The 17,884-nt window shown below is 41.5% G+C and overlaps 1 protein-coding gene across 2 annotated transcripts; it reads left to right on the top strand.

Moving 5' to 3' along the window:
* Positions 1-1,771: 1,771 nt before the first annotated feature.
* Positions 1,772-16,233, top strand: ACTR10 (actin related protein 10). 2 transcript variants are annotated; one of them, XM_074821020.1, is made up of 14 exons: positions 1,772-1,923; positions 4,065-4,137; positions 4,704-4,786; positions 5,759-5,867; positions 7,523-7,630; positions 7,997-8,064; positions 8,357-8,436; positions 8,833-8,868; positions 10,381-10,460; positions 10,551-10,624; positions 11,070-11,151; positions 12,615-12,816; positions 14,024-14,246; positions 15,189-16,233. In XM_074821020.1, exons 1-13 carry the CDS (start codon positions 1,847-1,849, stop codon positions 14,203-14,205), a joined length of 1,254 nt encoding a protein of 417 aa, XP_074677121.1. In that variant the 5' UTR covers positions 1,772-1,846; the 3' UTR covers positions 14,206-14,246; positions 15,189-16,233. The 2 variants fall into 2 exon arrangements, with proteins under 2 accessions (XP_074677121.1, XP_074677119.1); XM_074821018.1 differs by having other exon boundaries at positions 14,024-16,233.
* Positions 16,234-17,884: the final 1,651 nt, after the last annotated feature.

Raw genomic sequence — 17,884 nt, 5'->3', positions numbered from 1 at the left:
GGAAGGCCACTCCCAGCTATTTGCCCAGAAACAGAGGCTCGTACTGATGCGCCAATGGCTTCTAGGTGGGTGTTTGCCAAGTCCCTCAAAGGGCGCCTTGTTTCATCGGGTGAAATACAGATAATCCTCTTGTTTGTGCAGCCACCGCCTTTGCAGATGCAGTCGGAGTTAGACAACCCATTGCTGATGCTGGAGCCTTGCACAGCTGCAGCAAACTTGTGGTGTCCTGAGTTTATTACAGGCAGATTCAGCCGGACTGCTAGCCTGTGGGGTGTGGTAATTCTTGGGGGACTTTCACATGCTGCCTTTTGGCATGTACTTTTCCTCTCTTCAGTCTGGTTTTGGATAACTGTCTCTTCATCCACACCCTGAGGTACTTATAGAACCCATTCCCAAAAACTCACGCTAAGGTGCTTTCATGACATGGCTAGGTCCAGACCAGAAATGTCAATACCATCTAAGCAAGGTTGTGTATTTCAGTCGCTTTGAATAACTTACTTGCAAACAAGTGGTGACAGACCTCACCTGTAGCAGAGCTGACATGTAGCTACAACACGGAGATGAAGATTATTTAGAAAAACTTAACATTTCCTAACTTTGATGGGGTTAAAACCTCAGCACTGAGTCAATGCCTTTTATTGTAACATGTGGGCACATACATGCTTGCATACAAACACCACTTATTTTTTGCTCCAAAACTGAGATCTTGGTTTCAACAGCCTGTTATTTTGTGAGGATTTGAGATAATGCAGCGCTCTCACAACCTCTGCACAATGTGTCTTGTGGTGTGGCTCTGTGATTTTGGAAATCTGAACAGCAATAAATTCCCCACTTCAAAAAAGACAGATGAAGGCAGCACTTAGCTGTATTGTACGCTTTCATGGAAGTGGCTAAAATTGAACTAATTTAAATTAAATTTTTAGCACTTTTATCCTACCAGTTGACTCCCACTATAGCTGACCTGTTACCTCTGATCACCAGACATGGGTGACCCAGTCTTGAAAGCACAGGTTACCATGCTGGGTTTTATTATTTCTATCCTCACTGTATTTGCAAGCTCCTGCCTTTACTCCTAACCACCACTCTCCTGGAGCAGTGAGATGGGGCTTTTTTGCCCCCTGAGACATTTTATTTCTGTTTGAGAGGAAGGATACTGTACCCTAAGGGTACCTCCGCGTTCAGCCTTGTATTATATTGCTCTTGCATTAAATGTCGTGGCAGCCAGTGCACGCACCGCAGGCCCCGTGGTGGGTTTATGCTTTTGCGGGAGTTTTGGGAAGACACAGATGATCGTTTGATGCACGGTTAGATGGCGCTGACAGGCGATGCCTGGCCCCTCAGAAACGAGCTGCACAGTATGAATTAACGCATCCCTAGGGCACAGCCTCTTCAGCGTGGCTTTATGCTTGACCAGCTCCGGGCGCTGCTGCCATTTTTCTCGGGTAGAAGTCCCAGCGCTGGGCCTGCTCACAACCAACGCCCACCCCCCCCCACCCCCGCCTCCTTGGCGCCAGCACCCGGGTCACCCGGCAGCACCTCAGGGCCCCCATCCAGCCCTTCTCCCTCGCAGAGGCCCTGCCCGCCGCCGGGGCGAGGCTGAGGGAAAGCCGCGCAGCTCCGCGCACGCCGCCGCCGTCTGAGCGCTCCCGGCCCTCTCGGACCGCTGCGAGGCGGGGGGCAGGCGGCGGCGGTGCGCGGGGGCGCGGCGGGGGGCGGCGGGGGTGCGGACAGGCGCCGCGGGCAGCCCGGCGCGCCGGGGAGGAGAAAGGCCCCATCGGGCCGCGCCGGGCGGGAGGAAGGCCCCGCGCGCCGCCGCCGCCGCCGCCTGAGGTGAAGGGAGGCCGCGATGCCGCTCTATGAGGGTCTGGGCAGTGGCGGGGAGAAGACCGCCGTGGTGATAGACCTGGGCGAGGCCTTCACCAAGTGAGTGGCACCGCTCTTCCCGCTCCGCCGAGCCCCCTTTCTGTCGCGTCAGGCTTCGCCGTGGAGCCGGTGTCGCGGCTGCCGGGCGGGCCTGGCCTGCCGTCGGGATGGATAACTGTTTTTTCTCGCCTCACCCTCTCTCTGTGGTGATCTGCGTGGTACAGAGCCGACAACTGCAGCCTTATTTTTAAGTCCCGTGTTTTAGATTAAACAAAAGGTGTTTCGAGATGGAAGGAGAAATGCTCAGTATTTAGTAATTTATGTGATGGGCCAAAAATGTAGCCATGTCTCTGCCCGCCCCATATCAAAACACCCCAATATATATTAGAACCCCAATTCCCCTCACGCTCGTGAGGGGAAAGGAGCTGTTCAAGCAATCCGGCCGTGCATCTGGGCTTAAAATACTCTGGAAATGCTTCCTGGGCTCTTATGGCTCGGAGAGGCAGCTTGCACACCGATAAAAGATATTTCAGGAAAAACACCTCTTCAGATGTATGCCAGGCTTTTTAGGCGAGGCCCACATCTGCGGTTGTGTCCATGTGGATGCTTTTACCTGCTTGAAGTGCTAGGGATGTCTCTGCTTCTCTAAAGAGACAGGCGTTGTTTGTTTTGTATTTGTATTGCTGTGAAAGTTGGTTTTGTATTAAGTTGTACTTGCCTTTTTTTTCAAGTGACTCTGTAATTGCAGACCAGCAGGCAGGCTTCGTTACCTGGAAATAGCTGCAGTGTGATTATGGAGAGGATTTAACAAAGCCTTCGTGGATGGAAACAAGCGCTTCCAGGAATGGCTTTTTGTGGATTCATGTCGTGTTGCTGATTGCAGGCTTTTTCCAAATTTGGGTTGCTTGTGAGGTTTTATCTCATGGGCATTAGTTGTCTAATAAAATGCTCTCATGGAAAAGCATTTCCCCTGAATAGTGTGACCTTAAGGTCTATTTCCAGCCTCATCCTTGTAAGATAGCAACTTAATTACATGAAAGATATCTGTTCTTTTCAAAATAAGGCTGAAATTCACCAAAAATGCAGAAGTTATCAGGATGACAGACAAGGACAACTGCATATACACACTGGGACTGCACAAGTCTGTTTGGGACACCAAAGAAAAAAATTAAATTCTGAATTATGTCTATTTTAAGATTTTTTTCTTAAATGATCTGAAGAAACACAGTTGCCTTATACCAAAATAAAGTATTAACTGACCTTTATATTAAAAGTACTCGAAGTCCAGCAGCTTTATAGGTTTCTACTAGAGTTTTTTACCATAGTTTTCTTCTGAGTTTTGTAATTAGTGGAGGTGGCAGTGGTGGAACAAATGTCAAACACTGAGTTTCTTAAAATCAAATCTTGACTTTTGTTTTTAATTTGCCTTCTTCAGTCCATGGTTCTTGTGTCTTTTAAGGTGCAATTGCTTTATGAAAACCAGAGGGGTTTCTGAAAAGTTCGGTTTGGGGTTGCTGCTGTTTTTATTATGTTGCATCTAAGTTGGATGCAGAGCCCTCATGTTTTGTCAGGAGGCCTGGAGTAACAACCAGTTGTCTTGAGGCAGTAATACCTTAAATCACCCAGGATGCTTGTGAAGGGAATGCATTTCAATGCTGGAAATAGGAAAAAAGTGTCAATGGAATTTGCTGGTCGCAGTGAAATAGGCCATAGGACCTGCATGACTGTGGTCATTACGTCTTTGTCTTTTGTTTCTTCTAAATAAATGTCACAGAAGACGAGGATTTAAAGAGGAAATGATAACTTAACCTTGCCTGTGTTTACTGGGAGCTTCAGTGAAAACTGGCCCCGCATGGAGGATGAGGGAAGGTATTTCTCTGGAAATTGGACAGTAAGGAAGTTTGCAGGTGGATGATGATAAACAGAAAACTGTGCTCATGGAAAGTAGGAGGCACATCAGAGTTGAGCATTACAGTCCTTACAGAATTGAAGAAAACTTGTTTTGTTTAACGCAGCTGAGAGGGATTCAATAAAAAGATACAAAACCTTTCTCATTCAAAGTGTCTAGATAGAAAAGCTATATGCAAAACACCTCTTTGCAGTCACAGAAGTATCCCTAATTAATTACTCTTTGATGATTCCTAGGCCCAGTGTGTTAAATAGTGACTTCAAGTAATACGGTTTTCAACATTTTATTTTAGGTGTGGTTTTGCAGGAGAAACAGGACCAAGATGCATTATTCCTAGTGAAATAAAGAAACCTGATGTCGCAAAGGTAAACTTATTTTACCTGAACTGTTTTACCTTTTATAATGTTTGGTATGTTATGGCATAGAAAGAATTTGCACTGTGTTTCCTGTCCATAATAAGCTATTTTTCATGATCTTGTAACTGCTGCTATTAAAAGACAGTAACTGGATACAAGTAAGTGTGATACTAGTGCTGATGTTACTGGTACTCATCACCCATGCAGCTTATGTTTGGGACATTTATTGAGAAATTTCTTAGCCTAGCTATGCTTTTTTTTCTTTTTTTCTTGTAGTAGAGGATGGCAGCTTTGGAAAACTAATGTTGAGATAAGTTACCAGTACGAAAAATTAGCATGAGTAAACTCTGGAGTTTAGTTATAGGGTGAGTTTATGAGATGCATTGTTAAGGACATAGAGCAAATTAGGGAAGAGTGAGTATTTCAGACTATATATGTTCAGATGTAATGTATTAGCTCATATATATATCATATATATCTCAAATATATATATATTTCTTTATATATCATGTATATATTTCTTGTATATAATCACTACCTAGTATTTAAGCTGACTGGATATTTTTACTTCACAGCCTATCAAAGTTGTTCAGTATAATATTAATACAGAAGAGCTGTATTCATATCTGAAGGAATTTATCCATATGCTGTATTTCAGGTAAGAGATACTTGGACATTAGTTATTCAGACCTTCCGTGGCTCTTTTCCAAGTACTTCGGGAGGTATTGCACATGGGACTGGAGTTTGCCCTCTAGCAGAGTAAGAAAACAGAAACAATATTGTGCAGGTGGCTGCCTGGCTGTGTTTTTGCAGGAGAAATTCAGTGGTGCTGAGATTCAGGTTATATTACAAACAGTTAGTGTCCTGCAGCATCAGTTGCTCTCTAGAAATAAAAAGTATTTGATAAGTTGCCTTTTAGCTGTGGCACTCAAAAAAGTCTTAATGGGGGAAAGTCATTAATTAAATTAAGCTGATTTTGGTAGGGCTGAAGCTCATCCTGTATTGGTGCAGAGCTGTCTCCACATGCCAGTGGTTTGGAAGGAGGAATCTTACCAGTAATACATCTTTTAATTGTATTTTTAGTGTCATTAGTGAATAATGAAGTTGGACTTAGTCTTTTTTCTTCCAATCCTTATTTTTACATGGTAAAAATTATCACTTGACACAACAAAACAAGTACTTAATTTCTGTGCCTCAGATCTTCTGGTGTGGGTGGTTGGGTTTTTTTCCTGTCGTTGATCACCGCTTTGTAATAGAAATCGGGACATCTGTATCATCGTTCTTCCTCTTTTATGGACACACCGTATGACAGTGGACAAGCCATTGTTATACCTGCCTATGATGCATTTCCTTATCTTGATTTAGAAATGTATAATGGATATTCAAAACCGCAGCCTGCTTGCAGATAGCTCTATAACTTGTTTTTTGTAACTCAGTTTCCTAACTTTCTTTCAGGAAAGTGTTGGTTTTTTTTAAATTCAGGGAAGAGACTTTGGGATCTGCTGTAGAAAATGCTATCTAAATGCAAATTTTTAGGACTTTTGAGGAGAATGGAATATGAAAATAAGGTAAGTCTCACAATACATACTTAAACTTACCAGCTTTGTTTTACACGTCTTGGCTTTTTTAGACATCTGCTGGTGAATCCCAGGGACCGTCGTGTTGTGATCATAGAATCTGTCTTGTGCCCTACACACTTCAGAGACACGCTCACAAGAGTCCTTTTCAAGCATTTTGAGGTACGTGTTTAACATAACTACTGTATGTGCTCAGTGCAGCTCTTGCTGGTAGAAATTTTACTTACAGTCAGTACCAGATGTAGACAAAGAAATTAAAATAATGCCAAAAGACAGGCAGAAAGAAAGTGAAAAAAAGCTGATGGTCGTCTGGGGAAGTAGGGCTTGGAGATTGGACTAAAGGCCATTTTTGTTCCATTCTGACTGTTCATAAGGCCACAAAACAGAGGCTATTAACAAGAATCTGAAAGGTTTCTCTGGCTTGTACGAAAATACAGTTCACATTGTGCTGTTCCAGACAGATCCAATAATCCCCATTGAGCACTGCCTGAAGCCAGAATTTATATTTAAACACTTTTTAGTGCTCTGTCAGCAAATCTCATTACTTCTACCAGAGTCAATACATTTGCCTAGCACATCTAACCTCTGGCTGTTCTGATTTAGATAAGAGCTTACCTGAAGTTTATTATCCTCTCTGCTATATCAGTCTTTTTGAAGAAAAGTCTGAACCTAATTCTCCCTTAGTTCTAACGGGAAATGTTTTGGAAGGTGAATCCATACTTCTTCAATTCAGATAGAACAAAGGTTAAAGGTCTTCTATAAAAAGTGGTGAAACTAGTTTGTCTGCAGTACTTCTTCACTGCGTTTCCACAACACAGTTTACCAACTAATCTTAAACTTCTGCATAATTCTTTCCTACTATTGATAAAATTTTCTGGTGACTTGAAATTGCTGAAAGATTTGAGTGATTTGTTGTGGGTTTTTTTTTCCTAATCCACTTACATGAAAGAAATACATTTCAGATAAAGCACTCCCATGCAGAATTGATTGGCAAAAATGACTCGTGACTTGAAAAGTCATATTTTGATGGAGAGACTTTGTAACTTGTTAAGAAGCCAGCTAATACTGATGTGAGATTAATTCTCTCTGGCTAGTATTTCCATTTGCTGCAAACAATAAGAGTGGCAAATTCATACAGGGTCAATACTATAACTTCTGTCTCTGGGCTAAGTATCGGTAATGTTGCTCTGAAATGCAGAATTTATTGAAATTCCTCATTTAATTCACACTTCAAGATGTTTTGTTAAAGGAACTGTCGCTATTTAGGAAACTTGATTTATGGAATTCTGGGAGAATGAAGTAATTCTCTTGTAATTTTGACTTGAGTTTCCACATTGCTTTGGGGAAGAGTGTTTTAAGTAGGCACTTCTGTGAGTTTGTCTGCAACAGTATGTTGTCATAAGGCACACATTTATGGGTTTTCTGGCACCTTTGTTCACATCTTCAAGTCTTGATTCAGCATATCAAGTAGCTGTGTTTTAGTTTCTTTAATTTCTTTTCAATGACAATGAGAAACCTGATAGATTACTTAAGCAAGTGTTAACTTTAGAACTCATCTTTTCTTACAAGCCCATTCCAAATCTTATTATTACTGAGGTAACCGGTTTCTACCACAAGTAAGATGAACGTAGAATTTAGAATCCTGTTGTATTTTGTTCATTACTACACTGCCTTGAAAACTAAATTAAAAATGGATACCTCAAGATCCAGTTGTTTGGGTTTTCGTTTTAATATGACATTCGTAGGAAACATGAGTGCTTTGGGTGGTTTGTTTCTTTTTCCCCCTTCTGTCAATTGTCCTTTTGGTTTCCATGTAGGTACCTTCCGTTCTGTTTGCTCCAAGTCATCTAATGTCTCTCCTGACACTTGGGATCAATTCTGCCATGGTGCTAGACTGTGGATATACAGAAAGCTTGGTGCTGCCTGTATCCTTTAATAATACACAAACAAAATTTTCAGCAATATGGCTGTTGTGACAAGGTGATGCTTTTATAGACTTCAAGTGTGCTAAAAAGTAATAGGAACAGATCAGCCAGTCTGGCTTTTGACTGTAAGATATCATGACTTGGGGAATCTCTTCACAGCTGACACGTTAAATCTGTGTTCCCTCAAAACTTGGGAAGGGTGGTTCCTAACTTCAGCCTTTGTATACTAGGAGTTAGTTTTGGAGAAAAGCAGTTATAAAGTGTTTCCTGTAGCTAATGCAAGGGATTGTTGAGGGGAAAAAGCATTTAGTTCCAGCAGACTGAAAACTCATAACAAAAATGGAGAATTTCCTGATCTTTGTGTAGATATATGAGGGAATTCCAATTCTGAGCTGCTGGGGTTCTCTTCCTCTGGGAGGAAAGGCTATTCACAAGTAAGTTCAGAGTTATACATTCCAGGTTACCAAGGATTTAATTGTGAAAGTGCATCGTTGACTAACAAGCAAAGATTCCTGTTGAACATGACTTAAATCATAGTTGTTGCTGTGACAGCATCTGATTTTTAAAGTTACCACTGTTTGGCTTTTGCTGATGTAGTAAAAGCTGTGAAAATCAGATCTGCTTTGAATGTAACTGAAGGGAATAAATACTGTCCCTTAAGCATAATATAGAGAATCAGCCTGAGTTAATTGCCATCTTTAACTAACTTAATGTGCAATGTTTTAGGGAGCTGGAATATCAGTTGTTGGAGCAGTGCACAGTTGATACGGGATTAGCCAAAGGACAAAGCCTTCCGTCTGTGATGGGTAAGGTCTGACTGATGTACCACATGTGCTGTGAACTTGCACTGGATTAATGCTAACAGTCAATGAAATGAGTTTAGTATTCACTGTATCTTATGTGATCTATTTCCATGATTTCTTTCTCTGTATTTAACAAGTATATTATTTTTATGATAAGCCACTCATAACAGCAGGTTTGAATGAAGGCCGAGATAAAAGTTCTGTAGTAATTTTTCAGTCTGTTTTGAGAGAAGACAAACTTTTTATTTCTTTTCTTAATATTCTTTCTTCCTTAGAAATCTTTAAGAACTGCTGCCAGTGAAACTTTAGTGTACCAAATGTAATTCAAGCTTAGTTCAATTCTTAAATTATCTTTCTACTTAAAAAGCTTTTGTTCTAAGTCATTTTTTTTTATTTCAGGCTCAGTTCCTGAAGACATAGTAGAGGATATAAAAGGTAAAATTTTCTGCTTCACGGAACTCTAGTATTAAATTGTGCAGTAGAATATGATAATAACAAGTGTGCAATACTTTAGGAATTTATCTTCTCGGCTTACCATATTTCTTACCTACTGGAAGAACCTGCAGTGTTCTTTATCTTTGAAAGCAAAACCAAAACCAGGTTGGATTCCTCTTTCAGGTTTAGCCTATGTGTTAAGATGTAGCTCATAGATACATTTGGTAGAGTAGCACAGAAAGAGGATTGTACACTATTGGATCTATCCTGCGGTCAGCAGGTCAGGTTAACTTTGTTTTTTAACTCCTGACATTTTGTTTGCTGTGTATGAATGTGTACAGTGTGTACTCTGCATGGGAGAGTTAGCAGATTGGATGTTCAAAACCTGTTATCATAGATATGTTTTGGTTGCAAATGCAGCATTTAAGCAGTCTTAACATCATGACATAAGAATATTCTAAGTTAATTTTGTTTATAAACTAACTAGGAAAGCTCAGTTTGCCTAAAAGTCAGTTTTGAAAAAAAAAAAAAAAAAGTATGTGTAAAAGACATTTTGGTGTGTTAGTCAGGTAGCAAGATGAGTCAAAGACTACATTTACACCAGAAAAAATAGAGTCTATCTTTGGGCAGGACTTGAATGAAGTCCTGTGTAATGTTTCACATGCAACAGATATAAAAATATATATAAATGTAGAAAATAGCAACTAGTATATATCTCTTGGGCCAAATTACAAAGAAATCCATCAGTCAAATGCAAAATAATTTAAATGCAGCTGGTGCTTTGTCAAACGGAAGTTGCTTTTCTAATTCCTGGATGTGAACACAATTTTCTGATCAGTTCTGGTTTTTATGCAGCCTTTTGGAACCAGGTATAATATGCTAGGGTTGAAATTATGACTGCCTGTATATTGAAGGGTTGTTTCTTTATAACAGCCGTTTATGAAGAAGATACTCATTTGTGCCAGATACAAATAAATAAATATATAATAACACTAACAGCTGGGATACAAATGATATTGTGCTCTGTCAGTGTTGCCTGGAGGAAAAAAAAAAACCTCTGGGGTTCTTAGAGTGCTGAAGAATTGCACTAGGAAAAATATTGCGTGATTACAGCTTGTTTGAAAAATGATCAATGTCTCATTTGAAGCCACAGTGCAAGATCCGCAGTGGTGTGTTTGACAGCAGAATACAACCCCTGGCACCTTGTGGCAACCGAAGGCATGATTAGTAACATCCCTCTGTCTTTAAATCTTATGTAGCTTGTCTGAGAAAGAAATCTTGCCTGTGCTGGCATAGTTTTGGTGTCAGCTTAATTTAATCTCATGGTCTAGATAGAATCTGAACTCCGCTGAAGTGTAGAGACCATTTTTTCTTTGCATTTATTTGATAATGTCTTGGACTAGCAAGGGCCTAAGGTCTGTGTTCTTTAAATTAAGCAGAATTATTGTCTTTATTGGTAATTAAAGGATCCAACAGAGTCTCTCTTCTGCCCCTTTCTTTTCTTTTATGAAGTCCGCACTTGTTTTGTGAGTGATCTCCAACGTGGGCTGAAAATCCAAGCAGCCAAGTTCAACATCGATGGCAGTACTGAGGTGGGTGGAGGATGAAGCTTATCCTAGTCTTCTGAATTAGATGTAGCCTTTTTGGCCTCTAAAATAATGCACATATGTTTTTATTTCTAGCGTCCTCCACCGCCTCCAGACGTGGACTATCCTTTAGATGGAGAAAAGATTCTCCATGTAGTTGGCCCCATCAGGTGAGAAATACCATAGCAGAGTATTTGTCTTTAGGAGAATATATTTTTAACTCTAAAAGCACATAAATTTTCATAAAATTGAATTTTAATGGAACACTTGCATATGCTTTTAATGTCTCTTAAATTAAGGCTTTGTGCTGGGTAGAGTGCAAGCCCATAATAAGAGGTGTCAGCCTCTCCAGAGCACTCAGTTGAAGATGAGAGCAAACAGACTGGAGGGATGGGGGAAGCAGAAATGGAGTATTAATGCATCATGATGAGGCAGGTTTAGTGAAGCAAATGGGGCATTGTCTCCTCCCCTGTTGGCATGGACTGTATGAGGGAAGAAGTGATGATGTGTTGTCAGCAGGAAGTCTGTAGTTATTTCCAGCTCTGCTGCTCGGGAGTGTTAGCTCATAGTGTAGTATTGTTTCTCCTTAACACTTATTTCCTGTTTTTTCAACAGAGACTCTGTTGTCGAAATACTGTTTGAACAGGATAATGAAGAGACATCTGTTGCCACTTTGATCTTAGATTCCCTCATTCAGGTACCTTTATACTAGAAACTATTTATTGAATGCCTCCAGCCTTAGAGAACCTGCTGTTATAAATGACTCTATCTAGAGTAACACCCTTGTGACTGCAGGTTGTGATTGGTTGAAAAAGTTTAGCACAGCATGACTCCTAGGGTTCTGCCACGTGATGAATTTCCATGGGGTAGCAAGTCACCATGTGTCATCCACCCTGGGATTGTTTTCTTACTCTTTGGTGTACAGCCATGTGTCTAGGACAGTTTTTGGAGACGCAGTGCTCACCCCTCAGCAAAAGTAACAAACTAGCTTGAGTTTATTTGGAGGTGGGGCTCTATGTATGTAATGATAAAGAAGTAGCTAATATTTGGCAGTGTACGAATTACACTGCTTAAGCTGAAATGACACAAGTATTCTGTTTCTTCTTTTTTCAAGGTGTTTTGCTTAGAGTTAGACTTTGAGTCCTGCAGACTGCTGGTTTATCTAAGATAGAATAAAATCAATTTGGACATCTCTATTACAGGCAGTATATTAGATTTATTGCGGAAAATTTTATTGGCATATACAAACGCTTCATTTCTTATTATATTTAGGAAAAACATGCATTAGAAAACCACTATAAATGGAAATTTTCATTATGTGGTGGTGTATGTATGTTAATTAAAGTTGACTTCCTGCAGTTATTGATGTGATTTAAATTAGTTTGCTGAGACATAATTTATTGGAGAGCCATAGGCTTGGATGACATGACAAACATTTCAATTAGAATTCCTTATGAAAACAAATGGTTTAATAAGATCTGTGCCTGGACCCCTCACCTCTGTACATCTATGCATTTACCTTGCATCACTTTTTGGCCAAAGGAAAGACAAATGTTAAATTTCCAAGTGTTAAATACTGTCCAGTGACTTTCCTTGGACAAGAGGACCACAGCAGGCTGGGATTTTTTTCAAAGGGATGGTGCAGAACTGACAAAGCTTTGTCTTCTCATGCCTTTGTGTCTTCTGGTTGGATTATCTGGTGCCTAAGGCAAGCTCCAGCAGAAACTTTTTCTGCCACTGACACTTTTCTATCACTTTTCTCCCACATGGAGCTAAAAAGAGTCAGTACCATGTGTAGCAGTTTTCCCTCTCTGAAAGCACTGGTTGAGGCTTCACCTCTCTCTGGCACATCATCTCCCAGAACTCATGGGAATTATTGTCACTGATACCTCTGTCCTCTGTTGTCTTGACCTGTCTCAGCTGAAGGGCTCTACAGAGACTCAGTGTGCCCATAAAAGCCTCAACTGAGCAGTTCCTTAAGCCTGGTTTTCTTGGGAAGTTGGGGGAAAAATTTATGTTGGTTACGTTTCAGGTAAGTATGAGAAAACAGCAATTGAAGTGCGTAGAAAGACTGAATTTCTTACAGACCTTTGAATGCTTGTTCACACAACTTCACTTAAAGTGTTTTTGGTTTTTTTTTTTTATTCCTGTTTGCATTAGTGTCCCATAGACACCAGGAAGCAGTTGGCAGAGAACTTGGTAGTTATTGGAGGCACCGCTATGTTGCCCGGATTCCTTCACAGGCTCATGGCTGAAATCAGATACCTGGTAGAGAAACCGAAATACAAGGAAATACTTGCTACTAAAACCTTCAGAATTCACACTCCACCTGCCAAACCCAACTGTGTGGCCTGGCTGGGAGGTAAGAATGAAAACAACTGTTAAGCAAAGGTACAAAGTGAAAAACAAATCTTCCAAGTGGGATTTGTAATGAATAAACAGCAGTAAAAATTAGGTAAACTACTGAAATCAAGCTGCATTGGAGCTCTGTGGAATTGTTATGCCCTCCTGGAAGAAACCGTGTGGAGTAAAGCTCCCTCCGGGACATTTGGAGGGCAGAATAGCGCTGCAGGTTATGGGAGCTTTAAATGAGCAGTTTGAAACAGAGATGTAGAAGATGAGGTGTGGGCTCAAGTGCAGTACAGGGCTACGGCCATATGGTGGCACCAACAAAGTAATTAGGCAGAGCAAGAGACCTGCTGCTTGTGGGAAGATCTGCTTATTGAAAAAACAAGTTTAATTACTGTCTGAGGAGCTGTGAGCTGTGGAGAGGCCGGAGGCTGCTCGCTCCCTGTGCTGTTCGCCAGTGCCAATAACAAATACAGCAACTCTGCAATGGATTTTGGCTGCTGTTAGGGAAAAAAGAAGGGCTTTGCGTTGCTAGCAACTCTTTTAAGGCAGGTTCTGAGGTTGTTAAGAGTTCCTGCTTTTCTAAACTTTCAGTTAATGAGCTGAGCCCATCTGGTATGGATGAGGAACTAACTTTAACTGTAAAGGTAGATTTTATTTCCGTACGCTTTGAAATGTAAATGTTTATAAAATTTTAGCTTTAAAACCTTTTGAGTCTACTTTTAGGATTAGCAAACAAGAATGATTTATATGCACCAAGTTCTCTGATACTTTTCTTTGCTGGCAGTGCTAGTCAGCTGCAGTGGTCTGAATCTTCTCACAGCTTGTGTAGACTTCTGATGAGTATGGTGTGACACCCTTTTTGGGGAGAAGAAATTTCCTTAAACACAAGGTGGTTTGTTTGAAGTGCTTAAAAATCAAAGCTGCTAGGAAACTTTGTAGTAAGAAGCAGGTCAGCTAGGCCAGTTTCGTTCTCAGCAGAGACTCGATGATTCTTTTTTTTAGTTACTTTCAAGGGACATAAAACGGCAGCAATGTGGGACTAGCTGGGCTACTGAAAAGGGAAGTGGTGAGATCCTTTCATTCCTTTAATTTTTGAGACCAAGCTGAAAAAGAATAGTTGAGATTCTTGATGGGAGGAAGTAGAAAAAGAAATTCGATACATCAAATTAATGCAAGTTTTTGTTTGGTGTTTTTTTTTTTTTTTTCCAATAATGTAGGAGCCATTTTTGGAGCACTTCAGGACATACTTGGGAGCCGGTCTGTGTCCAAAGAATATTACAGCCAGACAGGCCGCATACCTGACTGGTGCTGTCTTAATAATCCTCCACTGGAAATGATGTTTGATGTTGGAAAAGCACCCCCACCACTGATGAAGAGGGCTTTTTCTACTGAGAAATAAGCACCTTAATGCTACAGAAGGATTCTCCTCATCTGTTTCAAGTAGATACATATGTATTGGCCTTTTTTTTTTTTTTGTATTAAGTAATTTGTGTGTAACACTTAAATATGAATAATGTGGATGTTTTGGGGGAGTATGATGGTAGGTACTAACACTAAAACCAGGTCCAGTTATAGTTTAAAAACGTAACTGTGGCAACTACTATGGTATTTTGTCCACTTCTGAAGAAGTTCTGCACTGTCATGAGGTGCAGCCAGCTGAGTTGTTTGTTATTTATCTGTACAGTAAATGACGTTGTTGAGAGAATTTGTTTTAAGATATTTTGATTTTAAATATGCTTAGAAGAATGAAGGACAGACTACTATGGGAAACACCTATGGAAGCTTTTCTGCCAAATTCTGTATTAAAATATTCCACCCTTAAATCACATGTGAGGAAATGATTTGGGGCTGTTTAACGAAGGTGCTGGAGCAGTATTTTCCCTGGACGCAGTCCTATTTTCAGAGTTTTAGCAGAGGACTCTTCTGCCTGTAATTCTCAACATAGTGCTGAGCTAAAAGTTCTCCCAGTACCTCTCCTCCCAAGAAAGAATTCAGCTTGTAGGAATTATAAACAGGGGTGCAAGAAAATCTTCAATCTCTTACCGAAACATCAAGTTGAGAAGTCACTTCCTTGCCTTCCCTGTCCCCATCAGAAATACTGAACTTCATTGTCCCGCGACAATATGCATTAAATGAAAATACAATGCAAAGTTCATTGCTTAAGGAAAAAAAATGTACCTCTGGATGTTAACACTGTGTTTAGGAATTGCTGAGTTGTTAATAGGCTCTTAACAATGCTCTAACTTTACATTTTGAAGGAGAAGGAGCACTCCTGTGGGAAAACACATACACTTGCATTCTGCTGGTAGTGCTGCTGGGTTTGGTTTGGCATGACTCTCGCTTTCCTTCCATAATAGTGCTGTGAATTAATTTTGCACACAGAGCTGTGGCTCCTGCTGAGTGCTCCAGGCAGTGCCAGTGCATCTCAGCGGCATCACATCTTGGGAGAGGAGTTCCCCGGCCCCAGATGCCTCTAAACTTGCCGCCAACGTGCCGAACTTGACTTGCTGGCTGAACGGTTACTGTGCTGGTATCTGTTGGTTACCAAGGTTTAAATCCTACTCTGAGGAGTAACTGTTTTTCTCAGATTTGGGGAGATACATATATATATAAAATTATTGGGGGTGGTGGAGTCTTTTATTGCCACAAACATGCTTTTTGTGACTGATTTCCCTGTGCTGTCTGCTAACTACCTGCCGTGCTTCCTGAAACACGTTTCTTGAAGTTAAGCATATATTTAAAGAAATGTTCTTATGATGAAACTTAATACAGGACAACGTGCTACAGCATTTAAGTAAGCTTCTGCACGACTTTGTCATTCTGTTTTCATGTGTGCTTTACCTTAACACATGGTGTTAGCTGGCACATGGTAGGAGATACTCCCTTTTTATCTTCATGGCTTTCAGATTTTTAAAAAAAGTACTAAAACTCAATAATCACTGCTTAAAATGCTATAGGCCAGACTTTGCTGGTTGGTAACAGTGGTCTGATAGTATTGATGTGGATGATTTCTCTCCAGAGGTGCTGACAGGTGAATTTTTAAATTGCATTCTTCCTCCTTCAGATGAGATGCGTGGTGGTTACACAGAAAGCATAGAAGAATAGACAGGCATAGCTGTGAGTCGTTGTTAGGGGTTGTTTTATAGTCCTGGAATGAGGTTGGTCTTTTAGAGATCATTTCTTAGTCCTCAAAACACAATGGAGCCTGGTCAGTGCCTCTTTGTACTGATGTGAGAGTCTCAAGTCCAAACATTTTCTGGGTTTCCAGGTCAAACAAGTTGCAGTTACCATGCACAAGAGTTTTTCTGTGGCAGGTGAGAATGGTATGTTGTGAGACTGAAACAGGTTCTTCAAGATGTTGTGTATCTATCTGTCAGGCCTGGACTTGGAAAAATGGATTAAACGCTATAGCTCAATACCTCTATTCCCATTGCATCTGGTATTTCGCATTCTTTTACATTTTCGGGTTCTTCTCTTGCTTGATGGCTTCCGTAAGTCTACGATTAATGGTTTTGTTTCCTTTGGGATGTTCATTCCCCAGCAGATTCCTCAAATACCATCATTTCCCTTGTTTTCTTGAGTGTTCAGGACCTTCACTCTGACTGCGCTTGTTCCCCCTTACCAACTCCTTTTTATCTCCCCTGCAGCAAGACCGAGGGCTGCGGGGTTGTGTGCCCGTCGAGGGTGTCCCCCCCAGCGGGCCCCGCTGCGCTCTACGCTGCTCAGCTGCACTGCCCTGCCGTAGCCTTTCTCCCAAGGCATTTAACACCTACGGGGCTGGGCAGGAGGCTCAGGGATCCAACTGCTGCTGGCAGGAAAACCTGTGGGTGAGGTCTGGTTCCCCTTACAGGGCCGAACTGGGGAGGAGTGGTGGAGTCTTAGTGCGTGAGGTTGACCCGTCTGGAGCAGTCTTTGGCAAGTATTTGGGATATCAGTAGTTTTCTGAGTGACTTCAGGAAGTATATGTGATTGCAACAGTTGTGCTTAATAAAGCAAAACGGATAAAAACGTAGTTTTTGGCGACCAACCTGCTACATCCCTGTTTTTAACCTATTCCCAATCTGTGATGCGATTACAGGCTCGCTAAATAGACGCTGTCTCCTTGCAGAGAGTTATCTTTAGGCCTGGGTAAAGAACCTTCAGACCCAAGCTCTGCTGCTCATTTTCATTTATAATATGAATACTTGGGATGCAGCTCCGAGACCCAGGTTGTGTCTTGTCTCAGTACAAACTGAGCCAGAGACTACCAAGGCTTGCTCCTGAGAGAAGAGTTTGCCGTCGGCACCAGTCCCGTGGAGCTGGGAGGGATTACTCATGTCCATAAGTAGTTCTCAGCGGGTGGGGTATGCAGAGGAGATCAAACTCCTACGGAGCCTGTGTTCGTGGTGGTGCAATGATGTCATTTTCCTGAACTGCAGCAGACTGCAGCTGAGGAAATTCAGAATATTCTTAGCCCTTCCCTTTTCAGCGGTATTTCTGTACTGCTGTGCACGTGTGCTCTGGGACCTTTCACAAGCCCGGCATGTTCTGCCTGCTCTTCTCTGGGGCTTCTGCATCACCAAACAGCTTCAACAGCTGCTGTTTTGCACTGCATGACCAGATATCCTGACTCTTGTGGTGTTGGTGGGTTAAGCGCAGAGTCCCATGACCTATTAAGAACAGAAACACAATTCTTATTTCATTGAAGGGGTGAGGAAAGACTATTACCAGCTTTTCAGAACAACTAGCCCTGGAGACCCCCTAGAGATCACACCTTAAATGTGTTATCCTGTAGAAAGGGATTTGGCTCATTTTTTTTCGGCCTAAGTGTTGTAGTTCTTCCCTCCCTGGCCTGGCAGAGATCAGTGGATCCTCAAACAGACAAATTCACAGTGAACTCAAAAGAAGGACAGTGACAGGCACAAACCCCTACAGCAAGTGGAGGTTTTTCCTCTGAAGTTCCTCATTCTGGACTGGATGCCGTTCCTGAAGGTTGGTCCTAGCCAGCTGTGAACAGCTCCAGCTGAGCTGCTGACAGGAGGAATATTTTGAAATATTCATGAGCATGGCCTGTGGCAGTCTGCCGGTGCCCGTGCTGC

Source organism: Strix aluco, chromosome 4 (assembly GCF_031877795.1).
Source record: "Strix aluco isolate bStrAlu1 chromosome 4, bStrAlu1.hap1, whole genome shotgun sequence".
Classification (NCBI taxonomy): domain Eukaryota; kingdom Metazoa; phylum Chordata; class Aves; order Strigiformes; family Strigidae; genus Strix; species Strix aluco.
The sequence above is the reverse complement of the archived record's forward strand: the minus strand, read 5'-3'. Positions and strand labels throughout refer to the sequence as shown.

Excerpts from the sequence above, each read along its gene's own strand:
- ACTR10 (XM_074821020.1), top strand. The coding sequence starts at position 1,847 with ATGCCGCTCTATGAGGGTCTGGGCAGTGGCGGGGAGAAGACCGCCGTG. Across the intron at positions 1,924-4,064 it reads CTGGGCGAGGCCTTCACCAA|GTGTGGTTTTGCAGGAGAAA; the intron begins GTGAGTGGCACC and ends ATTTTATTTTAG. Across the intron at positions 5,868-7,522 it reads TCCTTTTCAAGCATTTTGAG|GTACCTTCCGTTCTGTTTGC; the intron begins GTACGTGTTTAA and ends GTTTCCATGTAG.